At 38.1% G+C, this 24,960-nt stretch overlaps 1 protein-coding gene across 1 annotated transcript in view; it reads right to left on the reverse strand.

Moving 5' to 3' along the window:
• Il1rapl2 (interleukin 1 receptor accessory protein like 2) overlaps window positions 1-24,960 on the reverse strand; it is a 597,452-nt gene that overhangs the window by 520,676 nt on the left and 51,816 nt on the right. Inside the window, exon 3 of the mRNA XM_041636671.1 lies at window positions 11,336-11,489. Within this exon, the coding sequence (XP_041492605.1) occupies window positions 11,336-11,489 (154 nt within the window). The remainder of the gene's footprint in view (window positions 1-11,335; window positions 11,490-24,960) is intronic.

The raw sequence follows: 24,960 nt of genomic DNA on the forward strand, positions 1-24,960 counted from the left end.
ACACACACACACACACACAAACAAACACACACACACACACACACACATACAATGTTAAGTGTATGCGGCTATAATTCTAAGTAAGTATAAATTAGTTAGTTTTAAAAAGAAGCCTTAAATAATGAGGTAGTACAAACTTATATCTTCTTCCTGCAGAGTGTACAAAAATGGTACTGCCTATCTCTCAAATATCTTTCTTAGGCCTTCCCACAAGTTAGGCCTAATAGACTCCTTAGTATAATTAGGTATACCTAAATATTCCCAATGTAGTATCAGGTATCATAGAGTCTTGGTAGAGTAGAGATCCTGAGAAAATTTCCCTTAACTTGAGTTAAAATAAGAAAAATTAAGAAGGAAATGTGTGCAAATCAAAGAAGACAAAGGAAGGCAAACCTTCCGGATTCAGATAGACATACTTATTATTAGCAGTGCCTATTCCCAGGTGTAATAGCTCTGGGTTAGGAAGCAGGCCACTGATGTCCAAAAGCTGGATCCATTTTACATGTGAGGCAACCTCACAACACTTTATGGTATGTGCTTCCTGATTGGCTAATGACAGGATTTAGTCCTTCTTGTGTTTAAGGTCCTTCCGTCATCATGTCTAGCTCTAACAATACCTCTCAATATCTTCTAACCTAGTGTCATGACCTAACTTAGTCACTAAACCTGGGGATATGAGACTCACAATCTTAGGAATCAGAAATCAGTCTTCAGATTGCATTTCAATGCCACCTTAGCTGTGTGTCCTAGAAAAGTAAGAGATACTTACTGACTCTTGATATTTTCATTTTTTAAAAAAAAAGAAAAAGAAAGCCGACTTTACCAACATTTTGTGAGTCTGTCACTGAACGAGATGAAAAAATGGAATAACAGTTATCATTTATTATGAACCAGTTATGCACCAGGATTTATGACACTTTCACTGTATACATTTAGGGAGATGCCCTCTTCCTGGAAGGGAATACAAAGGGTTTGGCAGCAAAAGCTACTAGTTCAGGCAAGTGTTCAGCAAGGATTTAGCATCCTAGTAGCCATAAGAGAGTGGCAGGAACCATATAACAGCCCCTTCATGTAGGCTTTTATTCAATAACTAGCATATGCCACAGCACATTTTCACAGCTTGATTTTTTTATTACAATGTAAAAGACCTATGATGCTGATAGAATTCCAAAGAAAGCACTGAGTCACTTGTCTTAAAATGTGAAGCTAAAAATAAGTCCCATTTTACTTGCTGTGTGGCATTAGATAGGCTGCAGAACCTCTACAGTATGAGTTTTCTTTATATAGTTGGGGGCTATGCTGTTTAGAGGATTGCAAAGACTAGAAATGATGTTTTTATGGTAACTAATAAGTCCCAGCTTTCGCATGAACTAAGCTATATATCTCTAGCTCTAAAGATTCAAATGTCAGCTAAATACAGAGAGTTACCACACATATCAGCAAAATGCAGGTCCAAACATCATGCTTGATATTTAGCAATTTGATGAGCTTTGGAAAAATCACGACGAATGGCTTTCTCGCACTGTCATGATTCAAGCAGAGACCTGTAACATAGAGCCCGGGAGCTGCAGTTTGCATTGATCTCCTATAGCAATCATCAGTTGTCCTACACAATTTAGTACTTCATTGTAGCCTGCCCTATACACCATGCAGACAACTCCAAAATTTATATCTCTAGTCCACATTTTCCCCTGGATGCCAGACTCATATATCTAACTGTCTACTCCATGCTCTCTACAAAGTATCTAGTAGATACCTCAAACAAAACATGCATAATGCAGAATTCCTGAAATTCTCTACAAAATCTGCTTTCTCCCAGTCTTTCTCACTGCAGCACAATCTACTATTGTCCATCCTATTACTAAACTAAGAAAAAGAAATCATGAATCATCAGAAGAAAGTGTAGCCTTTTTTAAACTTGTAAAATTTTTTCAATTTGTAATTTTTTATATATTCCTATGCCGTTAGTTCAAACCCCTATCAATACATGCCATTACTCAGAAATAGTTCACTTGCTTTTCTCCTTGATGGCTTTTTCAGAATTCAGGATCCAAGTACATAACAAGGAAATAGTTCCCCAAATACAGTCTGCTATTTTCCTTTTGTAACGGGTTACTGGGAATGGAAACTCAAATCCTGGGCATGTAATGCAAGCACTATACCAATGATCTATGCAAGCCCAAGACTATAGCACCGATTCCTAGAACCTATGTAAGAAAAAACAAAGCTTGGCATATGGGGCAGTCACTTGTAATCCCAACACTCAGGGCCAGAAACAAGGGAATCCCAGGGCAAATTGGCTGTCTAGACTCACTGAGATGGGAGATCTCCAGGTTCATGGGGAAAGCATGCCTGGAGAAATGAAGCAGTGATTGAGCAAGACAATTGTGAGGCTCCACATGAACACATGTAAACAAGTATGCAAACATACATGTACACTATAGACACATATACAGAAAGAATATTAAATGCACAACATTAAACAATAAATATCTATCCACTTATTCTAAATTTTCTTTTCCCTTTGTACTTTATGTAGTTAGTAGTCAGGAGCTACGTTCAATAGAATAATAAAATAATTTTATTCATATAATATATAAGTATAAAAATAGCAACAAATGTTTCATTTTAGTAGAAATGTATCTATGTAGCTAAAATATGATTTTGAATGCCTTTTTGGGAATAGGGTCTCATATCATATATCCCAAGCTATCCTTAAACTTGCTATGTAGCTAAAGATGCTCCCAAGTGCTGGGATTATAAACTCATGTCACCATGCCTGATTTATACAGTATAGAACATTAAACTCAGGACACTGGGCATGCTAGGCAAATAGTCTACCAAATGAACTATATTCTTAGCTCAGCAAAATACCTTTTTATTAGGAAAAAGCAGAAAAGTATTTCTTTCTCATACAATTACTATGGCGGGGTTGATGCTGAGTCTATGACATCTTAATCATTACAAATGGGCAAATCATTCAGGAGACTGTTCCAGACACATGTGAACATATTAGTACTCCTGTTCTGTCTCTTGCCACAAGAGAGTCAGAACTATCACAGAATATAGATAAGTTCTGATGTTAAAGAGCCAAACAAACTAAATGACTATTATATTTCAGATACACAAGTAGATGCCCAAGATAGGTAAGAAGATCCAAGTGGTGTGGCCCAGAAAGGAATCTACTTTCTTTCCTTACCGACCTCTGCCCATACAGCTCATCATTTAGGCTACTGCATCTGGCAGTTGCCAGCTGCTCCCCCAGATCCCCACCAGAACATGGTGCCAAATCAAAGAGACACTTCAGATACAAAGTACTCTTGATACAAAGAAATGATTTGTAGATTCAAACTGATGGATTATCTTCCTATTTGACAGCCAAAAGAGGACATGTAACTGCCTTTATAAACCACTAGGGATGAATCATAATGACACACGGAATTGCTAGATAGGAAAGGGCCAGTCTCCTCAGCACGCTTGTCCTCGAAACTAATTTCCACCTCAGCTTTCTTTCAGCAGCCTGTGCTCTTGGCTCGCACATCATTAAAATGTCCTTGCTGGCTGCAAAACCTCATTTCTATGGGCAACAATATTTTCTGACCATCTTAATTGACGAATTATTTCACATGATTGCGTCTCCTTGGATGAAATAATTCGTCTCTAAACACTTCCTTATGAAGCACTTTGCTTGAGTTTTGCTGAGCTCCCAGTTAACTTCTTTGTCTTCAAAATGCATTCGCTGTAAATGCAGCCCTCCAATAATAATGACCATTTGTATTAGACAATTGGTTGGACTCCTCTCCTGTGGTAAAATTGTTACAAAGTCACCTTTTCAAGCTTTCCGGGAATGATAACGACGATAACGATAATAGTAATTTTAAGAATATCACTGCAAGTTACCTGTTAATTCTCAAACACAATTGTCTGTCTTTCTCATATTATTTTCTTCATAATAACATGGCAAAAATATTAGAATTTTCAATAAAAGATAAAACCCTGAGTTTCCACAAAGTAAATTAATTCTTTCAAACTGACACAACTATTATTAGATTCTGTGTTTGGATCATAGTTTTCTGGTTCTGTAACAAGGACTATGGAGCCAATCAAGGTATACACACACACACACACACACACACACACACGCGTCTGTGTATGTGTGTGTGTGTATCCATCTTTTATTACAGGCAAATCCTTTGCTTTATAAAGTTACCTCTGTGTGCATGTGTTTAAAAGTATTTCCTCTAGATATTTTGCTCACCAAATGGATTTTTCTTTCTCCTTAGAAGAGCACCCATTCTCGTCACTTCAGAGCACATTATCATGAGCTCTGATCATCGAGCAAGTAGAACGGGCTGAGGCTTTGTGAAGACCACAGCCACCTGCAGTTTTAGTGCAAAGCCATCAGTTAGTTGCTATGGAAAACTGAGAAATTTTTTCTCTGAATTTCATTTGCTATGTCTATAAATTAAAAGCAACATAGCATGCCTTACATGTTCTTTTTTATGGTGAGTTCATGTACAAAAGCAAATAGCAAAAAAAAAGCACATGGCCATCCGTATAGATCCATAATTATATGCTGAATCTAAGTGTTATGGCGAATCTCTAGAGAGCAGCAAATTTTGGAGTATTTGAAAGTAATTGCAAAGAGAAATCTAAACAAAGGAGAACTCTATGGTAATTATAAATTATCATCAGATAGAGCCAAGAAGATTTGCCCTTAGGAGAAAGAAACAGGTGACTATAAGACAAGTCTGTGGAGGCCTCACAAATTACAGAAGTACAAAGAGCATAGAGAGCATGGAGCAGGCAAAAAGGGAGGGAGGCAAATCATTAGTGACATTTACTTAACATGGTTATATTCAGGAGCTCTCTAGGTGGCATACAAGAGCGTGCAAATGTGGAATGAAATGCTAACTCCACTGCTTATGGGGGATAATGCCATAGACAAGTAGCTTACACTCTCTGAACTCCTCATTTCCATTGTTAAACTAGCGAAAAAATCTCAGCAATGCTGAAAGCTTGTGAGTTCTGAATATGTGTGAGGTATAATGTCTGACCCCATAAATGGGAGTCCACTGAGTAACTCCTCCACTCTACCAGATCTAGTTCATGGCCAGTGTCCTTCCATACAAAACCCCAGCTCTCTGTTTTACAGGGGGGGTCACTTGATACACCATTTTCTGCTGACTCAAGCTAATGCTTTTAATTTAGGCAAAACACGGTAAATGAAATTCATAAATAAACCCAGTGGACTTAAGAAAATTGATTTCTGTGGCTATCACAGTCTACATACTGTCATGGCCACCCTCATCCCACAAGGATGACACGACCACCGGAGCTCTTCTCACTGCAGTTTTATTCCAGGACTTTTTACACTTCTCTCTCTCTTCCTCTCTCTCTCTCTCTTCCCCTCTCTCTTTTCTCTCTCCTCTCTCTCCTCCTCTCTCCTTTCTCTTAAGTAGGCATGGGCTGCCAACCCTGAACTGCCAGGTAGGCACTGCCCATAGGTCCATGCATATGCAGGCAGCTGATAATCATTTTTTGATTATAGCATAGGTCAGACTTTAGCCATCTCAGGAGTTGATTATACATCTCCATCAGGTGATTCCATGCAGCTCGCTACAACATACCTTAGACTGAAAATGCAAACCCCTTCTTAAACACCCTCCTCTACCTCTTACCTGATGTCAGAGCAGCCAGCCAGGAGAATCATCGCAAACCCCTGGTCTAGATAGAAGACTGCCAGTAGAACTGAACTGTCGAGGATTAGGTACATTTGCCAGATCCTGCCGTTGTGTTCCCTAACGCGTTCATCCCACCTCTAATCTGTGATCCTGCATAGCTGCTTGTGAAATCAGCCCATAGGAATGAATATGCTCATAGCATCTTGTTTTAGAGAGAAGCAAGCCTGCCTTTCTGCTGATGGGATAGTTCACAGTGTTCCTTTATCTCCCTGCAGGGCATAGAAACATTACATAAACATTTCCTTAGGACAAAAACTGGTGATCTCTTTGACCCTGGTCGTCAACATCAGGGTTAATAGTTTCATGTCATAGGTTAGAACACAGTGAAGGAAATATGGAAAGAACAGAGGGATACAATAAGAATGATGAAGAAGAAAAGGGGTAAATCACTCTTGAACCTGATACCTGAAGCCCCGCCTTTCTATAACTCTAATCAGGCTATTTTTTTTCCTAGTCCCTCAAGATCAGCAATATGGTTGACCTTGTTTCTAAAGGGAACAAGCAACCACCTGCAGACAAGGAATTGTGACACTCTGAAAAAGGCTCCCATAGGTCTAAGGCGTTGCCAGAATTTCCCACTATTAGTCATGCCTGTAAGTTACAGAATTGAAATATCCATTAACATGCAAATACGCTGGTTGAGAAGATTGTTGGTTTTTATCAGTCACAAACTGCTAAGTTCACTCTGGTACTAGAGTAGTGGCAACACAAAGCAAGAATGGGCTAGACATGAGACAGAACATCAGAACACTTTTACAAGCACATAAGTCAGTGCAACACCATCCAGGATGTGCTGTGAGCCAGCAAAGGCTAGCATTACTCAGAATGGGAGAGGGAGGTTTAAGAGGAAAGGCAAGGGAGTTGGTACAAGCCAGTCTGGGTCCTAAGATTTCTGTACCCGCGCCTGTGCAAAAGAACCATCAGCTATGAAATGCACAGTCAGTCCTGTGAAAGTTCCTTTAATGCAGCCAAGAACTATTGACTGCTGGGGTCTTTCCTCATTAAATCACTGAAAAGGTACAAATGAGATCCATTTTTGTGTGATAAGCAGGACACACACATTCAGATCATGTCAATTGGCTGCTCAGACAGAACGTGAAGGGGAGAGAACAAATGCCAATGATTTGTTTCTGCAGGTACTTCTCATCACACTGCTTCAGGGTAACCTAAGGTCGATATTTTATCCCTGGGGCTTTTCATTCATCTCTAACAATCGAGACCAAGATGCTTCATCATCTAAAATGCCCTTTTCTATAAGGTGATCACTTTGTTAATATTCCTCCTGTACATGTTTAAAGTGGGCCCCTTCACTGTCCAGTTGGATTAACCAGTCTATTGGATGCCATGAGTGGAGTAGTTACAGAACACTATTCTCAGCTTGCCTATTGCATTCTCTCCAACATTCTCTAAAATTTAAAAGCTGCCCCCCCATCCACTATTAGAGATGGAAATAAATTCTGAACTGGCCAGATAATGGCTTGCTTAAAAGTCATACTGAGCATGCCAGATATGGTGGAACACTCCATTGATCTTAGCACTCTGGAGGAAGAGATAGGTGAATCTCTGTGAGATTAACGCCAGCATAATCCACATAGTAAGTCCCATGCCACTTGGGGCTACGTAAGTGAGACTATTTCTAAAACAAAATGAAACAAAATAAAGTCCTACTGGACAACATTGCTTAAGGCAAGATCACAAATGAACAATTACTAAATGCAATTTTGCCCACAGCCATGATTTATGTGCTCCATAGAGTACATTTCCACATAAAAATACAGACTTCTAGGATTTCTTGAAAATAACTTCAAACAATTTAGCATAGTGGACCCTACTCTCATTTGCCAGCAGTGAGAAATGGCGGGATGTTACAATTTGCTACTCCCTATGGCCTGGGACAGTCTATGTCACTATATATATATATATATATATATATATATATATATATATATATATATACTTGTCTGAATCCTAGAAACATTTGACAATTGATTGGAAGGCTAATGATTGTTTGGGTTCAGCCATCCAACTACTTTTCCTTGTATTGATTATTTGCATATTCACCAGAGAACCGGTTAATAGGGTTTGTTTCCTAAATGGCTAAAGCTCATTTCTAAACTGCACAAAAGCATTTGTTTATGAATGATTCACCAGCCGAAGAAGTCTGTTCATGCTAGATTTCGCCTTTTGTTCATTTACAGAAGTTTCAGTAATTTATGTCTCTCTGAAACCTCCTTAGGGCAGACCTCTTCTCACCCCAGGGACCTTATTCCATTATCTCGCTCATCTTCTCTCAATCCTTCCCTGTGTCTTCCATTATCACCTGATCTGCATTTTCACCTTCTAGGAACCAAATATCCTGCCTCCTCTGATTACTTCAACTAGTCCTCTTCACAAATTCAAGGTGAGAATAAAGGGGGAAAATGCTACAAAATAGCAAACAGCCACCTAAAATAGGCCTTGGGAAATAAAACTATTAGCTGTAGGCATATTGAGCAAATGACCTAAACTTGCAATTATGTATATTTTCTGTTCTGTCTTATTACTTATTCATATGGACATTCAAAGGAAATAAAAATAAATTTACAATAATGTTCTATAAGTACAATATGATTTATATAATAAATGTGTTGCAAGGAGATGCATTTAAGACAAACCCAATTTTCATACAATAAGAAAGCTATTTGAGCAAATATTATTGAAAATGTTTCATATAGGAAATCATTTCATTATCAAAGGTTAACTTTCTAACTTACCATTTTTTAATAGTTGGACCTTTTTAAAACTTGATATACTTAAATTAACCAGCACTTAACATTTGTTTTATTGAATACACTTTTCTTAGATTCATAAATTTTAAAAGAACATTTGGGAAACAACCTTTTAAAATTGATAATTTTATAAAACACATATGCTTGTAACACACTATTTTACCTTAATCTACATGATTTTATAATGAACAAATACTGTTATTTCCATATTAAAATTGCTCCCCCATGTTTTTATGCTACTAGATTCTAAACAAGTATGATTAGTATTTAATGTGATGCCAGCCTTGGATTTTGACGATGAGAATTAAATCATTGTAATTGCTCTGATAATGCTAAAATGCACAAGGCACCTAATACTACAAAAAAGAAACAATTTTCATATAGCAACTCAAGCTTTTCCATGTAGCAGCCATCTTTGTTTCTACATCAAAAATAGCATTTAAACTCTTTAAGTAAATATGAATATTTCTATCTTCTCATATGACTGATTATCACTGATTGACAGTGATTTTTTTTCCTGGCTCTCAGCTCATTTTTGATGTGTTGTACATAGTTAGTAAATTTGAAGTGAATGCACAACTGCTTTCATTGATTGAGGCTGCTGTGTCCATATACTCCCTTACCTTGTTTCCCTTGGTAACCAACCACCTGAATAGTCAATGAAAGGAAATGATTTGGGAACTGTGAGAATGTATTTGTACGATGTATGTACAAGGAAATCAAATCTATTTTGACCTTTTTTTTTTTGTAAACCACCATTCTCTCTTCCTATGTTTTTTTAAAGCATTCCTGCTCCTTGAAAAGCATAAAAGAGAATTGCCTCAAAAAAAAAGGTAAATTGTGCAAGTGATGTATGAAATGAAAATCTTGTAGAAGAGTCTGGGAAGATTCTTGTGGAAGAGGGTGAAAGATTCTCATATTACCCTTGCTGGGTCCTTCCACTTGACTCTGAGACATACTAACTTTTGAGAACCTCTGCATGATAACCAATGAAATATTAAACCCATAGTTCAATTATTGATAAATTTGGCACTTGTAAATTAAAGTGATATGAATGACCCAAATAAGCAACCCTAGCTTTGTTTCTCCAGGATCTGGAATGAAACTAAAGACACAAATTGTTCTCACCAAAATCCATTAGACGAGACTGTAAAGAAGGCTTGGTGCTTGGTTTATTATAGTTCAGCTTAGAACCAAGCCAAATACTAAAATGTCATAAAGCTTAACAAATGATTACCAAACACAAGAGTTAGTATGAATCTGATAAGAATCTGTGGTTATGGTCAAAGTGACCATGCCTTGTGCATGGTCAGGTCACTTATTAATGATAGGCCTGCAATTGAATCTTCTGCCATGAATGTGTCATGGAGGTTTGCTTCACATTGAAGAACTCAGAAACTAATCAAAAGCAGATCTTTGCTACTTAGGATTAGTCTAAAACAGTAGTTACTTAAAAAACCCATACAGAGAAAGAACATACATTTCTATTTCAAAGAATTACTTGAGTTTTTACAGAAGGTGTTCTGCAAATTGAATATGAGAAATAAAATTTTCATTACTTAAGATACAATATGAACTAGTGGATTGAAACTTGGGGATCAAAAATTTACCTGAACATAGGAGTTATATGTCTGAATGCAGAGATTATCAAGACATCTGATTTTAATACTATTCATAAAAGATCAGGCAAAGATAAACAAAAGTAGTTGATTAAAAAATACCATTAGCAAGTATATGTCTTAATTAGTCAAGTGGATGATACCAACATTAGGTAACTTAAGAGGTAATGATTAATTACATTACTCTTAAGTCAATTAGTGAAAATTCTGAATGCCAAGTCCTTAATGCTACAAAATCCAAAACTTATTGAGTACCAAGATGATGCCACAAAAAGTTCACATCTCACATCATATAATAGATCACAAGAAAGTACTATCTAAAATTACTGACATGTTATCTATATTTAAATTGATATAAAATAAACATATTTATTTAAGATTCCTGTAATATTTACATAAAACATATTAATATAATACAAATACATTTTATATTTATACCCACATCTCATCTCCAAGCTGTTTCATCATTTATATCCAAGTTTTCCAAAAATTAAAAATAATCAGGACTATGAGTCACTTCTGGTCCTTAGAATCTTAGGTAAGGACCATCTAACAGGTAAATAAACCAAGATTTGCAGATGAATAAAGAAAATTAAGTTTTGTCACACCATCTCTTGGCATGTGAGAAATATCATAATAGTTTTAGATTCCATCCTATGCTGCTGAAAATTAATTACTAAAATATTTGTCAGGTAAGAATATTCGGAGTTTGTCTCTTGTACTCCCATGAATTCTTACTTATTCTCACTTCTACTTGGAGTTTCTTTATCTAAGAATCCTAACTTATAATGAATTGTGTGTAAATGCAATTCAACAGATTTCATTCCAAAATACCAACAGAACCTCAAGTTAAAGACAGCCTTCAGCTAGATGGGGATTCTACCCATGAGGCAATATCTCAAAATCATTCCAGCATATCTCCTCAGAGTTATACACTGGCAATCAATGGCAGGTTGAAGAATTAAGGATGTTTCATAACAGCAGAGAACACACAGGCAGCCAAAGAGCCCTTGACCTCCAATCGCATGTTCCAATGTCTCTTTAATTCAGTGCAACTTATTAAAAGTGATGTTTCCAACAGCTTGATCTGCTGCCAATTCTAAATTCACAGAAAGTTGTCTTGTCTCATTAAATATAACTCTTCCCTATCAAACCAAATCATAATTAACTTGCATTTGTCACACTTTGGTAGAGCAGCTCCTACCTGTAACTTTCAGTTCTGTTGTTCGTCTTACAAGTTTTCCTTCATATTTAAGTTCACATGTGTAATTTCCTCCATCTTCTTCTTGAACTTCCTGAATGAGAAGAGCATTTCCCTTCTGTATTATGATGCTTCTCCACATTTTTGGCTTGCATTCCTGCAGGGAAAATATTTGTAAGTAAGTGAGAAATGAATATTCGCACTGCTAAGTCTTAGAATTGGCACGGTAAAATTACATTGTTCCACATAGTCTTTCAAATGTGTAACTAAGAAGTTTAAATAATGTCCAAGCAAGTATTGTGTCCAGTTCAAATATCATTAGTTACAACATCAAGAGCCAATTTACAAACCCAATTCCAAAAGCAAAAGAACTTCAGAGGTTCTAAGCAAAAAAAAAAAAAAAAGAAAAGAAAACTGTACAAGCTCCCAAAATACAAGAGTCACATAGAGTAATATTAAGAGCTGCTAAACATTACTTTAATGTCTTGCTATTTTTTAAACTGATATGGGTGTTTCCTAAGAGTCTTAAGGGACTATGGTTCATTTGGCCATATACCATACTTGATGGGAATATGAAGTATCACTTAACATTTATAACAGGCTCTTACATTAGTAGTGATGTTTATAAGTATTTCATTAAATATTTTCTGTTGTAAAACTAAAATGAAAAAAAGAAAAAAAAACAAAAATGAAAACACGCATAAACCTTAATATTTATATCTCCAAATCTTCTTCCTTGTGGTCAAAAGTTGTAGGAGAGAATCTAAAAAAAAACTAGAACTCATTATTTCCTCAGAAATTAAAGGAAATGTAGGTATACTTTGTAATAGTAACATCACAGAGAAATCAACAGATTTTTTTTTTTTTTAGAAATAAAAGGAAATGAAGCCATACTTTCCAATAGTAACAGCATAGAGAAATCAATGACCTATTGGGTGAAATCATTGATACATTATGAGAGAAGAAAATTTTATTTTGAAACAAATTGTCATTTTCTTCAGATCCGGAGGTGGGGGAGTCTTGCTAATACTTCGGACTTTCCAAGAAAAGAAGGCACAATACTTTCCCATGAAGGACAAACACGTGGCAACCAAGTATAGAAGACTTTTCAGGCAAGAAGCTTTGGTTTGGGATTTTCCTAAACGACTTTTATATATTGTTCCAGTTCTCTCTGCTGCCAACTGGAAATTTTCAACCAAATTGTTAGTCAGACATTGTAGAAAGCAAGAAGGGAAGCACAGTGGCCAGCTATAAAGCAATACTGAACAGTTTAGATAAAATTACTTTGTCTTCTACATTCTGACTCTGTCAGTTGAGACAACAATAAAATTGATTACCAAGCAGATTAAGTGGACAATAGTCGAAAGTACTTTCTCATTTCACTCACTGTGGTGTATGTAACTAACATCTGCATCCACTCTTCCTAACCCCTACATTCCGTATACATATTTCAGGCACTCACAAAACGTTGGAATCAGTGTTGATTTTCAGTCCCCAGCTGTGAGTGCCTGTAAGTGTTTATAAATTATTTGCAAGAGCAAGTACCCATTTATTACTTTTTCACTATAACTTTTTCTTCCTGTTAGCAGGAGACTTGGCAACAAAGCATAAAAATTGGCACTTAAGTTCATAGGTATAATATTCAAGAGATATGTCCAGTATAGCTATCCAAACACATTTTCAGAGAGGAAATAAAAGTAATACAACGGAGGACCTCTAGATATAAGACTGTTTTACTCCCTGGAGTCTTTCTGAAGAACAGTTAAGAGTCTGTCTGAAATTATATTACATACCATGTCTGGCAAGGTTTATCACCTATATGAGATTTGCTTCTGAGCTAAACCTTGGGATATAAGGTTTCTGGGAAAATGAAGAAACGTCTAAACAGAGAAGAAAAAAACCAGCCCAGCTGCCACTAACGTCATACAACAATAATCCACAATTATGTTCGCATTGCTTCCAACACTGATAGCCTCAGATTTCTAAAGAATCATTCTGAAGGTCATTAAACAAAAATATGGTCCCTCTGGGCATTTTGAGAGGAAAGCAAAATGAAAGCTGAGATGCTTTGCCCTCACATAGAGGTGGTGGGGGCAGGCAAAAGCCCACACACTTATTTTATTCAAAGATAAATGGCCTCATTTTCTAATGTCATTTTGTGGAAAATCCATATGTAATTAGTTATAACGACTTTTACATTCACTGACCACAGATTCCCGCCCCCCTCCATGCAGGAAGTAAAAGCTAAAATATGTAGAGGACTTAAAAATAGTTCCTGATGAATAGGCTAGAGTCTCTGCATGTCCTTTGAGATAAATCTAGACAGTCGTGTGTACTTTCTAACTTGTCATTTAGATATATAAATGACTCCTTGTATCCAGCGGAAGTATGTTTGTCTGTTTGTAAAGCCAAGGCTTGTGAGAATGTTTTCAGATCATCTTCATTCCTATGCAGACCATGTGGTAAAGATGAAAAAGAAAACTAGGCTTGGGTGAAGATAACTCTAAGTGGAAATTCATGGTTTACCAACTTCTTAAGTCTCAATTTTGCATTTCCTATTATGGGGATAATATTAAGTACCATCTGATTTGCCATGACACAAAGGCCAGGTTTGTTTGCTTGTCATTTGTTGTTGGTTTGTCTTGGATTTTTTGAGTTTTGGTTTTTTTTTTTTGTGATTGTTGTTGCTGTTTTCTTTTCAAGAGGCAGGGTTTTATTCATCGCATTCTTAAGCAGCAGTACCATGTATAGTTGTCATCTGGTGCAGAGAACGTTTTCCATTTTGAAACCTTCCCAATCCTGGGTCGTATCTCTCTAGAGCCACTTGTCCTGTTAAATAAGCCTTGTAGCTACTGGACTAATCAGATAACACTAAATCCTTACTCGTTGGCTAACTACCACCAGTAAAACAATACTTCAGCTGCCTGAATATGCACAGCTCCGAAGAGGGCATTCTAACAGTAATCTTACAGGTGGATGGAGGAATTGTATTTACTCATTAATTTATTTACTTATTTTCATTTAGGTTTTTCGAGATAGGGTTTCTCTGTAGCTTTGGAGCCTGTCCCGGAACTAGTCCTTGTAGACCAGGCTGGCCTCAAACTCACAAAGATCCACCTGCCTCTGCCTCACGAGTGCTGGGATTAAAGGTGTGCACTACCACCGCCCAGCTGAGGAACTGTATTTTGATCGAAGGAGCCTGTATTAAGTATCTTTACCATTACCCCCCACGGATGACTCTCTGTCTGTTCCCAGCTATCTACTATTCAAACAATTATTTTTGCATCATATAGAATTGCAGATGTTTTCTAGGCTTTGGCTCCACTTATTTGAAGTATTTCTTCTCTAAGATACTGGCTGCTAAGTTTAATGATGTCATTACATCAATTCTGCCCCCTACTTGCCTAGTGGACATATCATATTGCCACATTTCACTGTCTCATACCTGATTTATTGTTACGGACCACTGAGTGAAAAATATTCAAGTGCACAAATCACAGAACAATAGCTGTTCTTCTAAGAACAGTTAGTAAAACCACCAAAAAACAGCTCAAATACATAAAAACTCTGAATATTCACCTGGTTTACATTCCCTCCAATATATTGGCCCTAGTTCTATTGAAATAAACCGCATCAATTTGAAGACTTTAGTAAGGGTCAGCTTTATAGAAGTTGTCCAGCTCTAGTTCTTTTTCATCCAGCTTTATTTTCTAGCTGGCTACCCCTTCGTGGAGCAGGTTTTCATAAGACATCCTTGCATGACAAATGCCAGTCTATAAACCCCAGTTTCTTTCCCTTTCGTCCTCCTTTGGATACAGATAACTCATGCAAGCAGTTGCTAGATTGGGAGAGCTGAATGCACAAAAGACACATTTATTCATGTAGTCTTTTTAAATAACCTGTTGGCTGACTCATTTAGATCTTGGAGTTTTTCTCCCCTGTACCCATAATCTACTTAAGAGATATCATCTTCATACCCATGGAAGGTTTTTTAATCCATTTGTTATGGTCGTCATGGTTCATTTACTGCCATTTGGTACACACAATTCATTCCTCATGGCCAGAAGATCATGAGGGTTGATTTAAATATTTCACCTGATTCTGAGGATTAATCACCAAGCAGCTGTGTGGATGAAGGCCCGTTAGTGACTTCTGACCCTCAAATCACTTATATCTGAGTAGATAACACCCACCCCCTTAGGACGACTTCTCTCCTTTCTCCTGCACTGTGTACTGTCCCTTGAGGCATCTATTCATCAGTTTCATGGTCTTCAGGAAACCCATGTTTTCTGTAATATGAAGACAGGATAGGTGGCTAAGACTACAAGTATGAATTGGGAATGGACCTCAACCTCATCAGTCCTACCTCTACCCTAAACCAAAAACCGAGAATATCTCACTCCAAGGAGTCTTTCCCCTCCTGAATTTTAATCTTCCAATCATATCTTCAACCTTACTGTTGATAATAATAGCCCATAGTCAAAAAGAATAAAGTTTTGTACCTGAACACTTGAATAAGAAATACCAGTTTTGTGCTTCTGAGCAGTTAGTTGCTGCCCCTATTTTTAAAAATTGGGAGCAATAATATGTATTGAGATGACAAAGATTAAGTGGGGCAATGCATATAAATGTCCTGTATTATAACATATTGTAAGTTAAAATTGTGTAATAAATCCCAACTCTCATTCTATGACTGTTAACTCAGTAGTCTTTTTTCAGATTGGTTATTCACCAATTATAGAGAATTAATATAACTAGCATTTCTAGAGGACTCTAGAAACAGCATTTTAAGTGGTTATCATTCTAGAGCTGGGGCCATCTTTTACAGTCTGTCATCAAAAGGGGTTTAAAGTCATCACTATCATTCTTACAAAAATAAAAAACACCTAAACAAACTGAAGCTCAGCAGTTCTCAGAATCTTCAGACAGTTGATGTCATGGAGGAAACATCCACCACAAGTACTGCAATGACACAGAATCGTAGCTCTTAGGAACAGGAACTGGAATAACTGTTTAAACACTATAACTCCCACTAGCCTTTGAATTGTAGGAGGAAAAATAAAGACAATAGGTATGTGTGATGGTATCTACCTAGAAACAAGGCTCACTAAATCGCTGAGACCCAATAATAAAAGGACAGAATGTAGAATGCTTCCCCTACCATATACCATACTGGCAAAGTGATAAGGCTCCTTTATAATATTTCAGAATTATGGGGCCAGTCAGATGGCTCAACATGTAAAGGTAATTGCCACCAAGCCTGTTGATCTAAGTTCAATCCTAAGGACCCATATGGTTGAACCAGAGAATATTCACATGTTATCCACTGGTCTCCACACATGTGCTATAGTAAGTTTGTGAACCAACACACACAAATAAATAAACATAATTTTAAAACAACTTAAGGGGGCGCTTTCTTTGCGACCTGCCCTCCAGCACGGAGGCCTGACTCTCGGCGCCAGGAGAGACAGCATTGGGGTGAGTTTCTGGCCTGGGGCGCCAGCCTCGGAAGGGGAGCTCAGAGGTTCCTTGGCCCCCTATCCTTCTTGGGCTCCCTGCAGGGCCTCCACTCCCTGCATACCTCCTCTTTCTTCCTAGCCCACCCAGCTCCCATCCAGAACCCTCCCCACTTCGGCACCACTGTCCTCTTTCTGCAAATAACATCACCCAGCCCAGCCTGTCTGGGCACTGGGTCCGAATCCTCGGGGCACTCAAGTGGGCAGGACTCCCTTTGTTTATATGGCCTGCCTGCACCAAGCAGGGTAGGCACTTTGTTCGCGACCTGCCCACCAGAACAGAGGCCTGATCTCTCGGCATCAGGAGAGACAGCATTGGGGGTAGGCACTTTGTTTGCTAGCTGCCCAACCAGCACGGAGACCTGATCTCTTGGCGCCAGGAGAGCCAACGTTGGGGAGAGCCAGCGTTGGGTAGGCAAGGAGACCTGATCTGATAAAAGAAGATTCATAAGGGAGCATTTGGAAGAAGAGATGGGCAGACGCAAAGGCAAGAATTTGCCCAACAAGCTTAAAAGAAACATGAAGCCACCAGAAACCAGCGACCTCACAACGGGAGGACATGAACACCTTAATCAAGAAGAAGTAGAAAAGATTGACTTCATGAAAGTGATTGATGCCCTTAAACAGCATGTAAAAAACACCCTTATAGAAATGGATGAGAAATATAACAGAAAGTTTGAAGAATTGAATAAATCAGTGAATGATACCCTAGAAAACCAAGGAAAAACAATCAAACAGATAACGGAAACAGTTCAAGACTTGAAAACTGAACTGGAGGCAAAGAAGAAAACACAAACAGAGGGCCGGCTGGACATGGAAAATTTAAGTAAACAAACAGAGAACACAAAAACAAGCATAACAAACAGAATACAAGAGTTAGAAGAAAGAATCTCAGATTCTGAAGATACCATAGAGAAAATAAACACACTGATCAAAGAAAACAGCAAGTCCAACAAACTCTCATCACAAAATATTCAGGAAATATGGGACACAATAAAAAGACCAAACCTAAGAATAATAGGAGTAGAAGAAGGAGAAGAAGTGCAGCTCAATGGTCCAGAAAATATATTTAATAAAATTATAGAAGAAAACTTTCCCAACCTAAAGAAAGATATACCTATGAAGGTTCAAGAAGCATACAGAACACCAAATAGGCTGCATCAAAAAAAAAAAAAAAAAAAAAAAAAAAACATCCCCTCGCCATATAATTATCAAAACACAAAGCATACAGAATAAGGAAAGAATATTAAGAGCTGCAAAGGAAAAAGGCCAAATTACTTATAAAGGTAAACCTATCAGACTTACACCTGACTTCTCCATGGAAACCATGAAAACCAGAAGGTCCTGGATAGACATACTGCAGAAACTGAGAGACCATGGATGCAAGCCCAGATTACTATACCCAGCCAAGCTTTCGTTCACTATAAATGGAGAAAATAAAATTTTCCAGGATAAAAACAAATTTAAACAATACGCAGCCACAAATCCAGCCTTACAGAAAGTAATAGAAGAAAAATCACTAACCAAGGAGTCCAACAATGACCACAATAACTCAGAAATCTAGAGACCCTTCACAAACACAAATCAAAGAAGGGAAACACACAAACTCTACTACAAAAAAAAATGACCAGCGTTAACAACCACTGGTCATTAATATCACTTAATGTCAATGGACTTAACTCACCTATTAAAAGGCACAGGCTAAGAGATTGGATACGAAAACAGGATCCAACATTCTGCTGTTTACAAGAAACACACCTCAACCACAAAGACAGGCACCTACTCAGAGTAAAGGGCTGGGAAAGGCTTATCAAGCAAATGGACCTAAGAAACAAGCAGGTGTGGCCATACTAATCTCTAATAAAGTAGACTTCAAACTTAAATCAATCAGAAGACATGGAGAGGAGCATTTTATACTCATAACAGGAACAGTTCATCAGGATGAAGTCTCAATCCTGAACATCTATGCCCCTAATATAAAAGCACCCACGTACATAAAAGAAACATTGCTAAAACTCAAGGTAGCAATCAAACCGCACACACTAATAGTAGGAGACTTCAACACTCCTCTCTCACCAATGGACAGGTCAATCAGACAGAAACCTAACAAAGAAATAAGAGAATTAATGGAGGTAATGAATCAAATGGACTTAACAGACATCTATAGAACTTTCCAGCCAAATAGGAAAGAATATACCTTCTTCTCTGCTGCTCATGGAACCTTCTCAAAAATCGACCACATAGTCGGTAACAAAGCAAACATCCACAGTTACAAAAAAATATTAGTAACCACCTGTGTCTTATCAGATCACCATGGATTAAAGTTAAAATTCAACAAAAATGCTACCCCCAGAAAGCCTACAAACTCATGGAAACTGAACAGTCAACTACTGAACCATACCTGGATTAAAAAAGAAATTAAGAAAGAAATTAAAGTCTTCCTAGAATTCAAAGAAAATAAAGAAACAACATACTTAAACTTATGGGACACTATGAAAGCAGTCCTAAGAGGAAAGTTCATAGCACTAAGTGCCCACTTAAAGAAAACAGAGAAAGCTCACATTGGAGACTTAACAGCCCACCTGAAAGCTCTAGAAAAAAAAGAAGCAGACTCACCTAGGAGGAGTAGAAGACTGGAAATAATCAAACTGAGGGCTGAAATCAACAAAATAGAAACACAGAAAACAATACAAAGAATCAATGAAACAAAAAGCTGGTTCCTGGAGAAAATCAACAAGATTGACAAACCCCTATCCAAACTAATAAAACGGCAGAGAGAGAATTTGCAAATTAATAAGATCAGAAATAAAAAGGGGGACATAACCACAGACACAGAGGAAATTCAGAGAATCATTAGATCTTACTACAAAGCCTATATGCCACAAAACTGGAAAATGTAAAGGAAATGGACACTTTTTTAGATAAATACCGTATACCAAAGTTAAACCAGGACCAGGTGAACAATCTAAACAGACCGGTTAGTCGTGAAGAATTAGAAGAGGTTATCAAAAACCTCCCTACCAAAAAAAGCCCAGGACCAGATGGTTTCAATGCGGAATTCTACCAGAAATTCCAAGAAGAACTAATACCTATATTCCTTAATGTATTTCACAATATAGAAACAGAAGAGGCATTGCCAAATTCCTTTTATGAAGCTACAGTCACTCTGATACCAAAACCACACAAAGACTCAACCAAGAAAGAGAATTACAGGCCAATCTCACTCATGAACATCGACGCAAAAATCCTCAACAAAATACTGGCAAACCGTATCCAAGAACACATTAGAAAAATTATCCATTATGATCAAGTAGGCTTCATCCCAGGGATGCAGGGCTGGTTCAACATACGAAAATCTATCAATGTAATCCAGCATATAAATAAACTGAAAGGAAAAAACCATATGATCATTTCATTAGATGCTGAAAAAGCATTTGACAAAATTCAACATCCCTTTATGATAAAAGTATTGGAGAGATTAGGGATACAAGGGTAATATCTAAATATAATAAAAGCTATATACAGCAAGCCGACAGCTAACATCAAATTAAATGGAGAGAAACTTAAAGCCATCCCACTAAACTCAGGAACACGACAAGGCTGTCCACTCTCGCCATACCTCTTCAATATAGTACTTGAAGTTCTAGCAATAGCAATAAGACAACATAAGGGGATCAAGGGGATTCGAATAGGAAAGGAAGATGTTAAACTTTCGTTAATTGCAGATGATATGATAGTGTACATAAGCGACCCCGAAAACTCCACCAAAGCACTTTTACAGCTGATAAATAGCTTTAGTAATGTGGCAGGATACAAGATCAACTCCAAAAAATCAGTTGCCCTCTTATACACAAAGGATATGGAAGCAGAGAGGGAAATCAGAGAAGCTTCACCTTTCACGATCACCACAAACAGCATAAAATATCTTGGGGTAAATCTAACCAAGGAAGTGAAAGATCTATTTGACAAGAACTTTAAGGCATTGAAGAAAGAAACTGAGGAGTATACCAGAAAATGGAAGGACCTCCCTTGCACTTGGATTGGGAGGATCAACATAGTAAAAATGGCAATTCTACCAAAGGCAATTTATAGATTCAATGCAATACCCATCAGGGTCCCATCAAAATTCTTCACAGATCTTGAGAGGACAATAATCAACTTTATATGGAAAAACAAAAAACCCAGGATAGCCAAAACAATCCTATACAATAAAGGATTGTCTGGAGGCACTACCATCCCTGACTTCAAACTCTATTACAGAGCTACAGTGATGAAAACAGTGTGGTACTGGCATAAAAACAGAGAAGTTGACCAATGGAATCGGATAGAAGACCCGAATTTTAACCCACAAACCTATGAACACCTCATTTTTGATAAAGGAGCCAAAAGTATACAATGGAAGAAAGAAAGCATCTTTAACAAATGGTGCTGGCATAACTGGATGTCAACCTATAGAAGAATGAAAATAGACCCATATCTATCACCATGCACAAAACTCAAGTCCAAATGGATTAAAGACCTCACTATCAGTCAGAACACATTGAACCTGATAGAAGAGAAAGTGGGAAGTACCCTACAGGAGATGGGCACAGGAGATCGTTTCCTATGTGTAACCCCAACAGCACAGACTTTAAGGGCAACATTGAATAAATGGGACCTCCTAAAACTGAGAAGCTTCTGTAAAGCAAAGGACACTGTCACCAAGACAAAAAGGCAACCTACTGACTGGGAGAAGATCTTCACCAACCCCGCAACAGACAAAGGTCTGATCTCCAAAATATATAGAGAACTCAGGAAACTAGACTTTAAAATGCTAATTAACCCAATTAAAAAATGGGGCACTGAACAGAACAGAGAATTCTCAGCAGAGGAAGTTCAAATGGCCAAAAGACACTTAAGGTCATGCTCAACTTCCTTAGCGATCAGGGAAATGCAAATCAAAACAACTTTGAGATATCATCTTACACCTGTCAGAATGGCTAAAATAAAAAACTCCAATGATAGCCTTTGCGGGAGAGGCTGTGGAGGAAGGGGTACCCTCATCCATTGCTGGTGGGAATGCAATCTTGTGCAACCACTTTGGAAATCGGTGTTTCGGTTTCTCAGGAAATTCGGGATCAACCTACCCCTGGACCCAGCAATACCACTCCTGGGAATATACCCAAGAGATGCCCTATCATATGACAAGAGCATTTGTTCAACTATGTTCATAGCAGTATTATTTGTAATAGCCAGAACCTGGAAACAACCTAGATGCCCTTCAAAGGAAGAATGGATGAAGAAAGTATGGAATATATACACACTAGATTACTACGCTGCGGTAAAAAACAATGACTTCTCAAATTTTGCATGCAAATGGATGGAAATAGAAAACACTATCCTGAGTGAGGTAACCCAGACCCAAAAAGATGAATATGGGATGTACTCACTCATAATTGGTTTCTAGCCATAAACAAGGGTCACAGAGTCTACAATTGGTGATCCCAAAGAAGCTAAGTAAGAAGGTGAACCAAAGGAAAAACGTATAGTTGTCCTCTTGGCTATGGGAAGTAGACAAAATGGCCAGGGAGAAAATTGAGATCTTGGGGGTGGGGTGGGATGGTGTTAAGGGGAGATGGGGAGAGTAAAGGGAGAAGGGGAGAATGGGGGGAACTTGGGGAAAAAGGAGGATTGGGATAAAGGAAGGTTGGATAGGGGAGCACGGAAGCACAATTCTTAGTTAAGGGAGCCACCTTAGAGTTGGCAAGAGACTTGAACCTAGAGTGGCTCCCAGATGCCCAAGCCAAGGTCCCCAGTCAGTTCCTTGGGCAGCTGAGGATAGGGAACCTGAAATGACCCTATCCTATAGCAATACTGACGAATATCTTGCATATCATCATAGAACCTTCATCTGGTGATGGATGGAGATAGAGACAGAGACCCACACTGGAGCACTGGACTGAGCTCCCAAGGTCCCAATGAGGAGCAGAAGGAGGGAGAACATGAGCAAAGAAGTCGGGACCACGAGGGGTGCACCCTCCCACTGAGACAGTGGAGCTGATCTATTGGGAGCTCACCAAACTTGGACTGTGACTCAAAAAGCATGGGATAAAACTGGACTCTCTGAGCATGGCGAACAATGAGGGCTGATGAGAAGCCAAGGACAATGGCACGGGGTTTTGAACCTACATAATGTGCTGGCTTTGTGGGAGCCTAGCCAGTTTTGGATGTTCACCTTCCTAGAAATGGATGGTGAGGGGAGGACCTAGGACTTACCACAGGGCAGGGAACCCTGACTGCTCTTTGGACTGGAGAGGGATGGGGAGAGGAGTGGGGGGAGGGGGAGAAGTGTTGGAGGAGGGGGAGAAGGGTGGGAGGAGGGGGAGGGAAATTGGAGGCTGGGAGGAGGTGGAAACTTGTTTTTTTTTCTCCTTTTCTCAATAAAAAAAATGGAAAAAAAATAAAACAACTTAAGGGAGTTTGGGGGCAGGGGTTAGAAGGAAGAGTAAAAGGGGAAGAGAGAGGGGAAAAGGGGAGGGTTGAGGAGAACTTGAGGAAATAGGATAGTTGTATTGGAGGAAGGACAGATATGAGAGCAAGGAACGCATTGATTGAAGGAGCCATTATGGGGTTAGCAAGAAACCTGACTCTAGAAAAATTCCCAGAAATCCACAAGGATGACCTCAGCTAAGACCCTAAGCAATAAAGTAGAGGGTGCCTGAACTGGGCTTGCCCTGTAGTCAGACTCATGATTATCTTAAATATCACCATAGAACCTCTGTCCAAAAACAGATGGAAACAGAGGCAGAGAACCACATTGGAGCACTGGACTGAGCTCCCTAATTCAAGTTGAAGAGTGGAAGGAATGAGAATATGAGCAAAGAGGTCAAGACCATGAAGGGTTCATCCACTGAAACAGTTTGCCTGGGCTAATCAAAGCTCACCAACTCCAGCTGGACTGGGAAGGAACAAACATAGGGCCAAACTAGTCCCTCTGAATGTATTATGGCTGGAGCAGACTGAGGGGCCACTGGCAGTGGCACCATAATTTATCTCTACTGCATGCACTGTCTTTTTGGGATCCTATTCTCTTTGGATTTATACCTTGCTCAGCCTAGATGTAGTAGGGAGGGTGTTGGACTTCCACAAAGCAAAATGCCTTACCCTCTCTTAGGACTAGATGGGGGTGGGGTGGAAGGGTCTGTGGAGGGAATGGGAGGAGAGGAGGGAGTGGTAATTTTGATTGACATTTTTTTTAGAAATTTAATAAATCTAAGAAAATAAAAAATAAAGCAACTTAAAATAATACATGATTATGGCTAAAGTAATGTTATAACTAGGTCTTATTTTGAAGACACTTTTTGCAAAACCAAAGACAAGTACTGCATCAAAACAAATATATCAAACTTTTAGTTTCTAGAATCTACAATTACAATGAACAATAGACAAAGATTATTAACCAGAAAAATGTAAAACCTTTACCATAAATGCTTATTATACTCAGTTTGTTTTGGAAGGTGGTATATTATATTACTAACCAAATATTATAAGACACACCAAAGTACAAAATTCACTTATGCACAGTATAAAGATAATTTTATATAGTATTTATTGACTTCATACATGAAACAGAGATTAATTTTATGGAATTTCCACTTTTATTATCATTGTTCAAAATACTTCATATTTGTAGAATTTCAAATGCCAACATCTTAGATCAGAGGTGACCAGCACGAACATATTGGTACGCACACACATTTACTCCTTTCCACTTCTCATTGAGCTTTGTGAAATACTTGGAAAAGATAAAAATAGATTTTCATCACATTTAAGCAAGTCATTTAATCTTTTGTTCTCAGTTTCCTCATATATAAAAAGTTGCATTGAAAAGCTGTAAGGTCCCTATAATATAATTCTTGCTATTTGGTTCTACTTTCATTTTGAAGAAGAACAACAAAAAGTTGTCATTCTGTTTCATTTCCATCTCCTTGGACAATCATGATCACTACAGAATCTTGAAGAAGCATGGTAGGATTTGTTTCTGGAACAATACTTGTGATAGAAACTCTGGTTGAATTACTGATGCAAGTGTGCCATAGGTGTAGAACAGCTATTCTGTAGAGCAATCAATAC

The sequence above is a fragment of the Microtus oregoni genome, unplaced genomic scaffold (genome assembly GCF_018167655.1).
Source record: "Microtus oregoni isolate MIOR12 unplaced genomic scaffold, Mior012 000050F_001, whole genome shotgun sequence".
In the NCBI taxonomy this organism is placed as follows: domain Eukaryota; kingdom Metazoa; phylum Chordata; class Mammalia; order Rodentia; family Cricetidae; genus Microtus; species Microtus oregoni.